The sequence below is a fragment of the Embiotoca jacksoni genome, unplaced genomic scaffold, assembly GCF_022577435.1.
Source record: "Embiotoca jacksoni isolate LCO1_2020_lvr unplaced genomic scaffold, fEmbJac1.0.p SCAF_36, whole genome shotgun sequence".
In the NCBI taxonomy this organism is placed as follows: Eukaryota; Metazoa; Chordata; class Actinopteri; family Embiotocidae; genus Embiotoca; species Embiotoca jacksoni.
In genome coordinates this window covers 4,579-17,944 of record NW_027185388.1, presented here as the reverse complement: position 1 = coordinate 17,944, position 13,366 = coordinate 4,579, and the positions used below count along the sequence as shown (strand labels likewise).

Below are 13,366 nucleotides of genomic sequence, written 5' to 3'. Positions count from 1 at the left end.
GTGATGATGTCGTTGCAACTTCCGACAACTTAAAGAGAATTGATTTTTTTCTGTTGGACAGGCTAAGGACAGGGAATCAATACTGCATCAGTTCTGCTGGTATGACAGAGGAATTTTTATTTGAAGAAATATACCTGAAAAACGTCCCTACATCAGTACGTGTCTCGCTGTCAGAATATTTACATTATTGTGATGATTAATGAGTAATTTCTCGTGTTCCCACTCACCAGAACAACACCGCGCTCGGCCTCGTATTTCCCTCCACCTGGCTCCGTGTTTGCAGACCTGGACATTTTGTTTGGCAGCTTGCGGTCTTCTTCTTCTTTCCTTTGTCTGTGCACTGCTGCGCTATTTTGCGCATTACTGCCACCAACTGTGGAACAGTGGAATAGCATTAAAAGCAGTCAGGATTGTTGTATCGTTGTCCTCCGCTCTCGCGAGACACAAAACAAATCTGTTACCCACTTGTAAATTTTTTTTTTTTTTAAATACGGCTCCGAAGACCCGCTGGTGGTTTAGGATCTCTACGGGGAACCTTTAGGCTCAAATTCAGTGTTATTACCTCATTAAACTGCTTAATTGACCAGGCTCACCTTTGTGTTGACAGACTTAAATCAGTCTTAACAGCGCACTTACATTAAGCTGTCCAAATTGTGAAACAGCGCTTTTACGTGAAACAATTATCAGTGTTTCTAGCTCTTTTTTTTTTTGTTTTCTTCATAGATCTTTTTCCAGTTAAACACGTGAACAAAATCCAAAACTTCTTTGCCATCTTTTCATGTGGCGCAGCTTGTTTGCATGTATGGACGTTTAAAATGCACGACCACTTTAAAAAGTTAGAGAAGACAAAGTTGCCTTTTTTTTTTTACCGTTACAGCCTGTCCCGTGACTGATCTACTCACACAGCTGGTTATTCTGCAGAGCGTCCGTCCGGTCTCCTCCTGCTTTCTGTAGCCACCTTTAAAACGGCTGAATTCACAGTATTATAGCTCTCATTTACCTCAAACAACTGAACAAGTATGAAATACTTATTTCATTGCAGCCCATAAACTGCACATGGGAATCAGCAGTCATTTCTATACTGCAGCAAAATACAATCCTCATTTTATGATTGAAACATTGTCTAAACATTTTTTTTTTTAATTACCATAAACCCATGTTAATGACAACAGCTCCGCTCTGCGTTCGGCCCGATTAGCAGTCGAACTGAGCGACCCCGGAGAAAAGTTGGAGGCTGTGAAAGTTTTTTTTAACTTTAACACGGGCCCCAAACCGTCATTGTGCCGGATTATGTTCGCATTTTGCAAAAAAAAACAAAACAACACCGGTGTTTTAAGATGTAAAAACTCTGGAGGCCATTTTGGGGAATAAGCTCCAATTTCCAGGGCAGAAAAATGACGTTTTAGTCAGAGAAAATGACGCGTTTACAAATTTAACCAGTTCTTATTTGAACGTACTCTTTCAGGCTCGGCTGTGTGCTGTTAGCAGGTCGTGCCGCAACACGCTCACCTTGAGCGTTAGCTTAGCACTGCAAATCAGCCCAACTAATGTTGGTATTCATATCTCATGAATACAATAATAATGTGTGTGTTCAGATTTCACCGGAATCCATTCAATCCTTTAACAGATTAAATATTTACCGCGAAACCAAAGTGTTTCATTGTCAGTTTAAAGGAGCAGCTGACCTCCCGACAGCCGGGGCTGCATGTTGTTGGTTTATTCTGACACGCACATCAAAACCCAAATAAATCTTGTGTTTTCTAAGCTCCCGTTGGAACGACGCGTCACCTGCGACTTCTTCCCAAAAGCCCAAACACCTCTTATCAGTGTGATTTTATGAGACGGCGCTGAGGACCGGCTGACAGTTGAACTGAGCGAGAGAAGAGAACGTCGAAGGGACCTCGTTGCATCGCGGCCTGGAAATAGGACACCCATCCAGTGACCCACTTCACATGTATTATAGATTCCATTAAAATGTCAACGCGCTCCTGCTCAAGTGAAGCATCTCACCACCCACATCCTCATGCAGTGCAGCTGCCGCGCTCCTCTCTCCTCCCGCTCCTCGTCTCGTCTTCTGTCGCCTCAGCTGCTCCTCTCCTCTCAGTCACTTCTCTTTTTTTTTTTTTTTTAAAAAACATTTTAAAATTTGTTTTTCCTCGTCTTTTTGGTCATTTTTCTGCATTTTGCTTCGAACACACACCTGCAGCAAAGTCAGACGCGTAAACATATAGGGGACATTGAGAGGAGCACATAAAGTTAGCCATCTACGCTGCAGAATAAAGGGCAGCGTATACCCTGAGATGATCATATACCTACCTGTCCGTATGAATCCTGCATATCAAACTTTTCCGAATAAGAGACGTCTAAAAATGAAACATGTAAATTGCAGTATTTTAATATGCTAACAATGAGTTTAATTCGATTTTGTGCTATTTTTGATTGTGGTGCTCCAAAGTTTCTCTTTAGGGAATCAAATGACGCTATACAATAATTGGAAAAACATGCAGAGGGGTTTCTAGTGTTATTTTGTATTCCCTGAGTCATGTCTGACAGGCCTTCCTCTCATAAACCCTCCGTATTTGCAACCAGAGTGTCGGAAAAAAATAAAAAATAAAAAAATAAAGTCAAAGTACTTGCCATTCAAATGGCGTACATGAATTTTGACATGTGAAAAAGTACAAAGACTCTGTTTGGAGAGATTTTTTTGTGTCGAGCTGGAGCCTTAAAAGCTAGAAAGATTTAATTAATTTCGCTCTCCTGGAAAGCAGCGGCACCGGCAGCAGGCCATCGTTCACAACTCGGTTGCTGATTGCTGTTAATGATGTGGGTTGTTCGTGCAGCGGTTTGTTAAAGGTTTTTGTGGTTTTTCCTGCTGTAGGCTACAAAAAGAAGAAATTACAAAAACAAGTTGCTTCGTGATATTTTTCGAAACCTTCAAGAACAAAGATCCTTTTATTTCTTTTTTTTTTTTCCAGCCATGCATGCACGCATTCACAAAATCCCAGCATTTCATACATATGTAAACCCTCTCTCCACCACACTTGACACGGAGATAAACAACTTGGGGATGTACGACTGTGTCCTCCTTACAAAATAGCTCCTTTGTCTCTCAAGATAATATCTCCGGCGCAGACCCAAAAAAAAAGACAAAAAGAAGACGATTAACATTTATGCAGCAGGGTAAGCCGCGACCTTAAACTCCTACCTACTGAACTGCTTTCCTTTTTATCCCATCTAAACACTAACACGCACTACGAAAACCCAAACATCGCAGCCTGAGTGCACATTTGTCCTGATAGCGCCTCAACACAAGAGATTCTCGGCAATCAAATTAAAGGGCCGCCCGTTGAAGTGGGTCGTGTTTGAAGATGGGATTTCACCGAGGAAGTGTTAATGTAAACTATTCGCAGCGGTCCTTTCCTTTCGATTGCTTTTTCTAGTCTGTAGAACAAGCCCGGAGATTCTCCCTTTTAACCCGTTCCCTTCCCTTCAAGTGGGAAAATCTTGTCAGCGATCGTGACACTTAAGCCCTCAACACCACCCCCCCCACACACACACACACACCCTCTTCCCCCACCCGCCCGCATACCTCCCGTGCTTCAAAGGAAGAGGATCCCTCCACGGGTGCGCTGGTGTGTGCTAAAGACGGACGGACGGGGCAGATGATTAGATGGACGGGTGGAAGTAGAGATGTGGCCGCCGAGAGAGCCGGCCGGGCCGCTCACAGCTGTTCACGCGGGCCGGTTTAATCTTAGTGGTGAGCAGGCGGGATCAGGGCCGGGCACCGCAGATCCTGCTTCAGCTGCCCGGGGTTGGGAGGTGCCCGGCTGCCAAAGGGTGTGTGTGTGTGTGTGTGTGTGGGAGGGGTGAGGGGGGGGGGGGATTAGCAGGCAGGAGATGGACAGAGGGAGGAGGGGGGGGGGGGGATGGTGGTGGAGAAAAAGAGGATTCAGTTCCACGGGGGGAACCGCGCCTCGCTTGCAGGGTGATCAAGCTCGAGTAAGCCGCTGAAAGGGGAAGCGTGTCGGTGTGCTGTAGCACCTTGTAGGGCCGTCGGTGATCAACGCTCGCCAGGCAGTGGTTTGACCCGGCTCACATGCGGGTTTACACGCCGGCAAAGCGTGAAATAGACACGCTTGGGTTGTCCAGGCGTGAACATTTTTCCTGTCGTGGGTGAAAATGAAACGTACTGCACGTACCGTAGAGCCGTGTGATCGACAGGAAAACGAAACATGGTTAAGGGAGGGAAAACAAACTCGAGAACAAAGTTGTCGCCTCCTGGATTCGCACCTCCTCATCCCACACGGCGGTCTGCCACGCCTCTTGCCTCCTAACACCGCAGAAAATTGTCCTTTTTTTACTTTGTACCTGGTCTCTGTGCCTCTGTTGTGGGTCAAATGACATTCGTGTGCGTGTAAGTTTCACGCTTTCATAACGTGTAACTTTCACGCCTTCGACAGCCCAAAGCGTAGCTATCTCATGTTTTGCTGTAGTGGACGGGAGTGTCTGTTTCACACTTTTTGCCACGATACTGGGTTGCTCCGTCTTTCAGCAGTAAATGTTACGGGTCAGGGAACTTCACGGAATTTCAGGAGATTTTTAAAAACTCTTTTCCAGACAGGGAAAGTCAGGGAACTTGATCTTTTTTGTTTGTTTGCATGTTTCCATTTTCGTTTTCATTCACCCGAATGTACATTTTTCCGTGTCTGCAGCGATGACGTTAGTGAGCTAGTTATCGTCAGCGCGCGTGTTTGGTAGCATTCGCGGTCACGGGCAGAAATTGAAAATGTAGTTTATTAGGTTGCGAGCTACTTACCGTTACTGTTGGATCGTTTGTTTGCCCCTGCAACCAGGATTTAGACATATATTTCTTTTTTTTTTTCAATAATGGCGCTACCGGAGGGGCATGCGGCAGCACATTTGTAGCACATTTGCTGTTTCTTGCCTGCTCAGCACAACGGCAGCATGTTTTTCTGCTCGTTCTCGGTCATTTTCTTTCGGCAGTGAAAGTACGGGAATTTGACATTTGACTTCGAGCGGGGAACGCTGTGTCTCGTACCTGCACGTGGACCGTTTGCGGCTCGTCCTTCTCACGCATGTTGCCTGGATGAGGAGCGTGACTCCGCCCGAGGCCTTCCCCCTACTAAAAAATGTGTTCCCTCCCGCTGCTCCAAACGACCTGTTACATCATGTTACAGACTACATACGGTACAAACATACTCACATACATTCTTGTTGGCACCAAAGGGGGCTGGAGAGCACCAGGGCAAACCCGCCCCCCCCCCCCCCCCCCTAACCCTCGGTATGCAAACAAAAGAGGTTCCTTGTCTAAACCCCCCGCAACCCCCCCACCCCGACCCTCTCTGTAACACCACATCAAAACCCGTCCCGATATAGAGTTATGAGAAAACACTGGTGCGGTTTACGGCCTGGCTCTCACAGGTCACTATCATAAAATTCCACGCCTATCTGCCACACCAGATGACTTCTGGTTCCACGTTGTTTTTTTGGGGTTTTTTTTATCAGTCAGCCGTGCAGGAGAACGGACGGCACCGTGAGTCGTTCCTCGGGGAGATTCACCGCAGTGGAGCGGTGCTTTAAAAAAAAAAAAAAAACATGGTCCTGAATTGGTAAATATCTGAAGTGCAAACAGCAGCTCATTGCTGATGCAGTTGTTAGTGGGCTTTCTTTTTGACAGCGAGCTTCAGGGGAGGTAATTAAAGTAATCTGCATTTACGTTGAGAAGCAGCAAAGCATTTGATGGGAATTCTTTGTGGATGATTACATGCTTGCTCTGCAAGACAGCTCATTTGCATCTTAATTTGTCGAGTATCTCAGTGTCTCCGCACAACCAGTGATGGTAAACTATTAAGGTTTTGTTTTTTTAAATGACAGAACATACCGTACAATTAGTAACTTCTCCTTTTGTTCTTTATTAAACACCACACATTGTTTGCCCCTCTCTGTCTTTTTTTTAGACTGAAAGGAAATTTAAAAGCTGCATTGATTTGTCTTTGTTTGTTTTCTTCTTTGTCCACTTCGGGACAAAGAAACAATCTTGAAATGTTATAGTTAACTGACAATACAACAATAAATCGGAGGAAAAGGTTGTCTTTTTACCCATCTAACAAACGCAGAGCAACATTACCAGCTATATGTTGTCATGTTTTGTTATTTTTTTGTTTTTTTTTGTTTCCAGTAAGGAAAATATCTCTTTATATCCTGAATGATCCAATTTTCTGTGCCAGCCTTGGTGTTAATACTGTTAGAGAAATTTGTTTACAACCCAAACAATGAGTTTAAAGTGGTTGAAAAATCTCCTCAGAGCTGCAGAGCCTGGTCAGGACTCTTTGTGGTCTGTCCAAGCGGCAACCAATAGCAACGTCGCTGTCAATCAAACAGACACGCCCCCAAAAACACAGAGCGGCCCTTTTTTTTTTCTAATTAATGACGGGATTATTTTCAGATGAACTGCCAGAAAAAGGAGCGACTTTACCGAACAACACCGAAATAAGTCGTGAAAAAAATGACCGACTTTGTATTTCATGAGAAGTTGAATGGGAGTCTATGGAGCTGGCCTTTTTTTTCGGAGCCAACCTCTAGTGGCACTCGGTGGTATCGCAGATTACGGCACTTCCGCATCGGCCTTATTTTTTGGGACCGGAAGCTACGTCCACTTTTATATACAGTCGATGGGTCTGTCGCTAAAATACATTACATATCGAATCATCCTTTAATGTTATTATTAAGTGCAGCTTTAAAGCCACAGATTCAGCACTGACTTTTGACTCCAGTTTGTCGTGTCAATCAAAGGCAGCCTTTGACCAGCCTGACCCGTCTTCATAAGCATCGCTGGCATCCCAACATGTGCTCCCTAAATTTGTACTTGGAATTCCCATTTGTTCCCTCCAACCCTCATGTAAAGACAGAATGTGGAAAGAGGTGGAAGACACCTATTCTCTTTTTTTCCCTTAAAAAAAAAAAAAAAAAAAAAAAAAAAAAAAATGGGAGAGCTATTCTCTCCGGTGATGAATATGTGCGCTTTTCTAAAATGACTGTGCACTCACAAATTGGAGTGCGTTCTTTCCTTTCGCTCTGCTTTCATGACTATAAATGTAACGCCTGAATAGTGGGGAAGAAGTTAATCCCGCTCCCGTTTCATTGTCTGCACTATTGTAGAGCAAAGATGAAACAAAAGAGAAAAAAAACCAAAAGCCTGGAACAAAAAGAACCGTCGTCCATGAGAAGACCTATTTGCTGTAATGTCTTCTTTCTTTTATCTCCGATGCTGCGATTCAACCATTAACAGTCTACTTTTTACACAAAAGTCTTCCTTTGATTTTCACTTCCTGTTTGCTTTACAAGAGCCTCGTTGACCTTCGTTCCTCATTAGTGCGATCGGTAATTGTTCTTTATGCAACAGTTTGTGTTCTGAAAATTATATTAAAAAAATTATTTTTTAAAAAAATACAGCAATGTCACTGTTACTGCTATTGAGCTCGTGTTATTTATCTCCTCCCGCCTAGGCTCCACTCATGTCGGGGATCAACGGGCCACCTCGAACCCCGGCTCGCCCTCCTCCTCCTCCTCCCCGCACACCCCCAGCGCCCTGGGAAGCGGCAGCTCTGACCCGGTCCTGAACGGAGGCCTGTGCTCGGCTGCGTACTGCAGCTCGGCGGACGGTAGGTGCACCTCGCGACAGAGAGCGACCGCTGCAGAAGCGGGGATTCAATCACCCCACAGGGGACCGAGCGGAAGCCATTATGGGGTAGTGAGCAGATGTCATCCTGCAGTGGTCGGGAACAATGGCCAGCACTTCGTGGTCCCACCGCTGCTGCAGGCTGCAGCTGGATGTTGGGAAATGTTGGGCATGTGTTGTTATGTCACACACTGTTACGTAAATGGGACTGATGCAGTGTGTCTCTTTTTTTTTTTTGAGAAGAGTGCAAGACAAAATCCAGACTCCAAAATCCCCGTGCACATGGTAGTTGTTTTTTTAATCTATTTTTGCCAGACAGTCAGACTGAACTATGATTTCATTTCCTGTCATTCATTCAGCTGGATGTCGCTTTGCTGTCAGACAATTTCTTGTTGGATGCAGGGGAGGGATTTTTGTTTTTAATCTTAAATGTACCGAACTGTGCTGGAAATGACGTTGGTAGGGTAGATATGTGACTCGCTCCTGACCGGTTGGAGCCGGTGGCTGTGCTGTCCATAGGTAGAAGTAGTTAACTCCTTGGAAAGCAAATAAACATTTCGGCATCCAATTTTCACTCCTGACGAGTGACTGTAAATAAAGACCGACGGTGCGGCGCCACTTTTCTCCCAATGTTCAGAAATTGAAGCCGGATTATGGCGGAAATGGGCGCTCCATTCAAGCGCCAGTGTTGTCATTTACCCCCAAAAATTCTGCCCAGTTGTCACCAGGGGGTGGAGACTTGGTACCTAGACCCCGCCTCCTGCTCCGCCCACACGTCAACGCGCACCCCTAAACTTCACGTGATCCAGTTTCCACATTGCGGATTGTCATGCGCGCTTGTTGTATGCTTCCTTAGATTAAAAAAAAAAAAAAAAAGTACATATACTACAACTACTTTTTCTGCTCCTCTGAAAAGGTTTATTGTTTGCATCATCAGGAAGAAAAGAACAACACAAGATCTATTCTGCACCGCTGGTTATGCTGTGCACCCGACAGATTTGGATTTCTGACCACGTCGTCGCCAACATTTCACTCCGTTTACCTCACGTCCTCCATTCATCATTCCCTTTCTATTTGTTCCACAGGAACAACCCCAAATTCGCCGGTCAGCCTCCCCAAGTCGCCCACGTTCCCGTCGGGCCGCGGACCCTGGTCCGACGAGTGCTCGATCTGTTACGAGAACGCGGTGGACACGGTCATCTACGCCTGCGGACACATGTGTCTGTGCTACACCTGCGGCCTCAAACTCAAGAAAATGTCCAACGCCTGCTGTCCCATCTGCAGGAGGCAGATCAAAGACATTATCAAGACGTACCGCAGCACGTAAGGGAACGGAGGGAGGTGTGGGGGGGAGGGGGGGGGCCCAGCGGACGGCCTCCCTAAAATCAGCAAAACCCCAGAGTTAAGGAAAGAAAGGTTCCGGGGGAACTCGAACTCTGGTGTTTTGATTTGTCAAACAAAAAAAAAAAAATCGCCAGCCGGTTCTCAAATGTGACCTTTTCCAAAGCCGGTACCTCTTCGTCGGGAAGGTTCCCCTTCCTCTCTCGGGCGGCGCCTCGACGGCGACGGGGAGGTTCCACCCAGAACTTTAACTCTTACCAGAAGTGTTCGGTCTTTGCCGAGATTACGGAAAACTTCGAAGGAGGACGGAAAGCGAACCGACTCTTAAAATTCTTCTTTCACGCGTCGAGCCGCGTGGTAAAGATTTAGGGACTGCCGCCCAGCCTCGCCGAAGCAAAAACCCCGGGGGGGAGGGGGGGGGCGCCCCGAATGTCTCGATAACAGCTCGGGAACACGCCGTCGACAGAATTTCCGACCTAACCGGTCGAAAACAAAAAGCACACCTACCGCCGGGTTAATCGTCTCAGTACGTCACAACTTGTGTCTGTGTGTTACTGAGAGCCGGACGAGAGAAAGCGAGCGACGGACCTCTTGTTGTTGTTGTGGTGATTATCAGTGAGTGACGTGTTTTAGAGACGCAAGGCGGTGCCGAGTATTTTTTTTTTTTTTTAAAGTAGGATTGTAACACCTCTTGTACTCATTTAATCTAACGTACGGTAGTTCTCTTGCAAAATAGTTGGTGGTAGCTCTGTTGTCGTGCTAGCTGGCTGCTTGCTCTGCAATGTGGTAGTGTTGCACTGAAAATCAGCAATCGTCCTCTCCGATACGCCCCGTCACCGACAGAGAGGACAAAAAGACACTCATCGGTTAAAAAAAAACAACAACAAAAAAAAACAATCTACAAACCCGCATCCAGCAGACTTTTGAAACGAAACAGGAAGTGGAAATAAAAAACAACAACAACAACAACAACAACAACCACAGTAATTTGGATACTCCTCAGGGCCAGCGATCTTTTTTTTTTAAAGAAGTATTTTCCCAGACTCTATCGACATAACCATGCCTAATACACTGTGAGTGCTCGTGACAAATTGACAAGTCCTCAAAAATAGCTCCCATAACAACACATAAAGTCAAAGGATTGTTGCCATGGTATCAGCCTCCTGCCTTAACACACAGACGGTTCTTCTTCTCTTTTCTTTTTTTTTTTACACGCGGATGTATCTGTGTTCTCCCCCCCCCCCCCCCCCCCAAAAAAAAAAAAAAAAAACACACAAAAAATGGATAAATTACCAAATAACGCTGTTGTGTGGCTCAGACTGTCACAAAATGTTCACTCAGAGGAGAAAGGAAAGCACACCAATTCAAAAGCTATTTTTCTAACAGATATCCATGACAATATTTCACCATTAAAATGTATGATAATCTTTGTGACGGGACTTTCACCAGCAGCAGAGATCCTTTACAGAAAAAAAAAAAAAAAAAAGAAAAGAAAAAAAAAAAAAAATAGCTCAGATTTTGAATATTTGTATGATTTCTTTCCCCTTAATTTTCACTATGAAATGTCTTCACACCCCCAACAACTTCGAAGCCATAGCTTACTACAGGACATCACAGGAAGCTGAGAACCTGTATTTAAAAGACAAAAAAACAAACTCATTCTTCATTTTGTAGATAATCAACAAATGGGGCTCAAACCTATGCTGCTATGGTATTTGCCAGCTGACGGCGATGTTTCACACATCCCTACTCCCACATTACAGTTTGATTACGCTACTGCTTGAAGTGTTAATTCACATTTGAATGTTAACTTATGTATTTAGAGAGATAAATGATTTTTATCGGTGTGCTTGAACTGAAAAAAAAAAAACAAAGAAAAAAAGTTTTATCCGTGTTCTTTTCTTCCTCTTTTTTTTTTTTTTGGTAAGTTTGCTTGGATTGATAATCACGTTTCTAAGACTTGTTTTTCTTTCTTTTTTTTCCCTCTTTTGTTCAAAACCATGAAATATTTGTTTTCTAATAGTGAGAGTATAGAGAGTTTCTTGTAGCTCGCAGCAAACATTTGCAGTACACAATCAAAACCCAATTGCTTTGGGGTGCAAGATATAAACTCTTGGTTTGATTACAATCCCTGAATGTCAGGTGTTCCTTTTTTGTATTTTTGTGATTGATCTTGTGTGTGTGCAGCCCATGTTAAGGAACCCTCCTACCCGCTTCTGTATTTATAGCTCCTATCATCATTATTATAGTCTAAAAGCCATCACTGTATGGTAATGATAAATGTCACTTTACGAAGCTACTGATTGTAATCTTGTTCATGTTTTAGGCCAGAGTCGCTCTCTGAGATTCAACTATGGCGTGTTTTATTTTGTGCAGACACTGCGACCAAATCCCCCCCCCCCCCCCCCCCCCCCCCCAAAAAAAAAAAAAAAAAAAATCATAGAATTTTTTTTTTTTAAACATTGTGTAAATATAAATTCCCTTCTTTATCGATTATTTTTTTTGGACCACATCAATTACAAACCACAAATTTGGTAGAAGATTTTCACCTGTAAAATGAACTTATACACCTTTTAATGATGATATATATGTGCACATATATATATTTTCATCCAGAGTACTCCACAGGCTCCTTGAATGTCACAGATCCTGTAATGTATTATTTATTGTCCGTCACTGACGTGTGGACTATGATTCCCCCAAACCCTCTTTTCTCCTGTGTTTTGTTTTTTTTTTGCCTCCGTGCAGCACATTTAGACTTTGTTTCTGTAAATCTTTTTGTCATGCATGAGTTTTTCCTGTTCGCCCAGCGTGAACATCGGGACCAACGGTAGACGAGCATCAAAGTGGGAAGCTGTTCGTGTCCGTGTAGACTGGAACCAGTGGCTGTAGAGGAACTGCGTCGCGCTCAGTCCATTATTTGTGACACAGCAGCTGAAGTACTTTGCAAATCTGTATTTTTCTTTCGTTCTTTTTCATTTGAAAGCGACAAGCGTTTTGTTTGTGAGCTCTGTTCTGTGTGTCGGATGATTGTGGTTTAATAAACTTTCCAGATGTGTTTGAGCAAAAAAAAACTAAAAAAAAAAAAAAACTGTCTCGTGTCATAATTGAATTAACATTTACACGATTCCACGACACTTGGAAAAGAGAAAATAATGGTTATAAAAAAAACAAAAAAACATTTGATCATTTTTATAATGAGGTCATTTCACCTCAGTTGATAGCATGCTGCTAAATGCTACATGTCTATGTTATGTTGTGAGTCGCATAATTATATTAAAAAATGTGTTTGCTTCATAATTGAAATAATCTTTAAGAGGAAGACGAAAGAATACTTTTTCTGGGACAACTACATTAACATGTGTACATTAAAGCTTTCCTACATTACTTTTATGATAAACAAGGTGCAACGTAACAAATTATAAACTCATACCGACCACAACGTGTTGTTATTTTACATTTTAAGAAACTGTAGTTTAAGCTGCAATCAGTTGGCTTTTGTAAGTATTAAAGTGCTGCTAACATGAGCAATTTATCAAAACATCAAGAAGTTTTGATTATGTCAGCAAAGAGTTTCCTGTTTACACATCCAACAAACAATATAAGCATTCAGTTAAAACTGTTTTCTGGCCGTCATCATATTCAAGTAAAGAAATGACTCTTTTGTTCACCTGGGGAAAATATTAAAGACTCTTCAGCAGCTAAATGCTCCTCGAGGAGCTCATCCGGTTCGGTATCTCAAAGTGCTGCTAAAAGATATTTTAATGACAACGGTGAAGATTAAACATTAAAAAGTAAATCTGAGGACGACAAATGTAAAAACAACAAAACAAGTAAAAAAAAAATTTAGAAAAAAGAAGGCAAAAAAAAACTGCAGAGCTGCAGCCGAATTACAGTCATGTGTGGGATTGTAACTAAAAATAACACCTTTCAAACTGCACAGTAATTTGATTTATATAACTATTGATTAATGCAGCTTTCACTTTAACGTTACAATTTGCTTTTAAGATCACTAATGCAGCACGTGGAATGACTTATTGTAAACGACGGCAGTCGTTGGCTCAGGCGAGTACAAAAAGAAAGATTCGCATTATTTAAAATGTGCAACATCTGGAGATAAAAAAAAAAAACCTCGCTCACTTGATCGACAGCAGCTGGACACTTCAAAGCAACACATTTATGAAATAATTTACAGACGGATTTGGAGCATCTCCTGCGCTTCAAATGTACAAATTCAGACACTATCGCACGTCTCTTTCCCATTTTTGAACAGCTAAAAAACAAATAATAACGAGATGATAATCATTCGGAGCATCAGGAGTTCTG

The 13,366-nt window shown here is 43.2% G+C and overlaps 1 protein-coding gene across 3 annotated transcripts in view; it reads left to right on the top strand.

Annotated features, from left to right (window-relative positions):
• neurl1aa (neuralized E3 ubiquitin protein ligase 1Aa) overlaps window positions 1-11,447 on the top strand; it is a 74,245-nt gene extending 62,798 nt beyond the window's left edge. For all 3 annotated transcript variants that reach the window (XM_069166009.1, XM_069166010.1, XM_069166011.1), the window contains 2 exons: window positions 7,527-7,682; window positions 8,785-11,447. In XM_069166009.1, coding sequence (XP_069022110.1) covers window positions 7,527-7,682; window positions 8,785-9,026 — 398 coding nt within the window. In that variant the 3' untranslated portion in view covers window positions 9,027-11,447. The remainder of the gene's footprint in view (window positions 1-7,526; window positions 7,683-8,784) is intronic.
• Window positions 11,448-13,366: the final 1,919 nt, after the last annotated feature.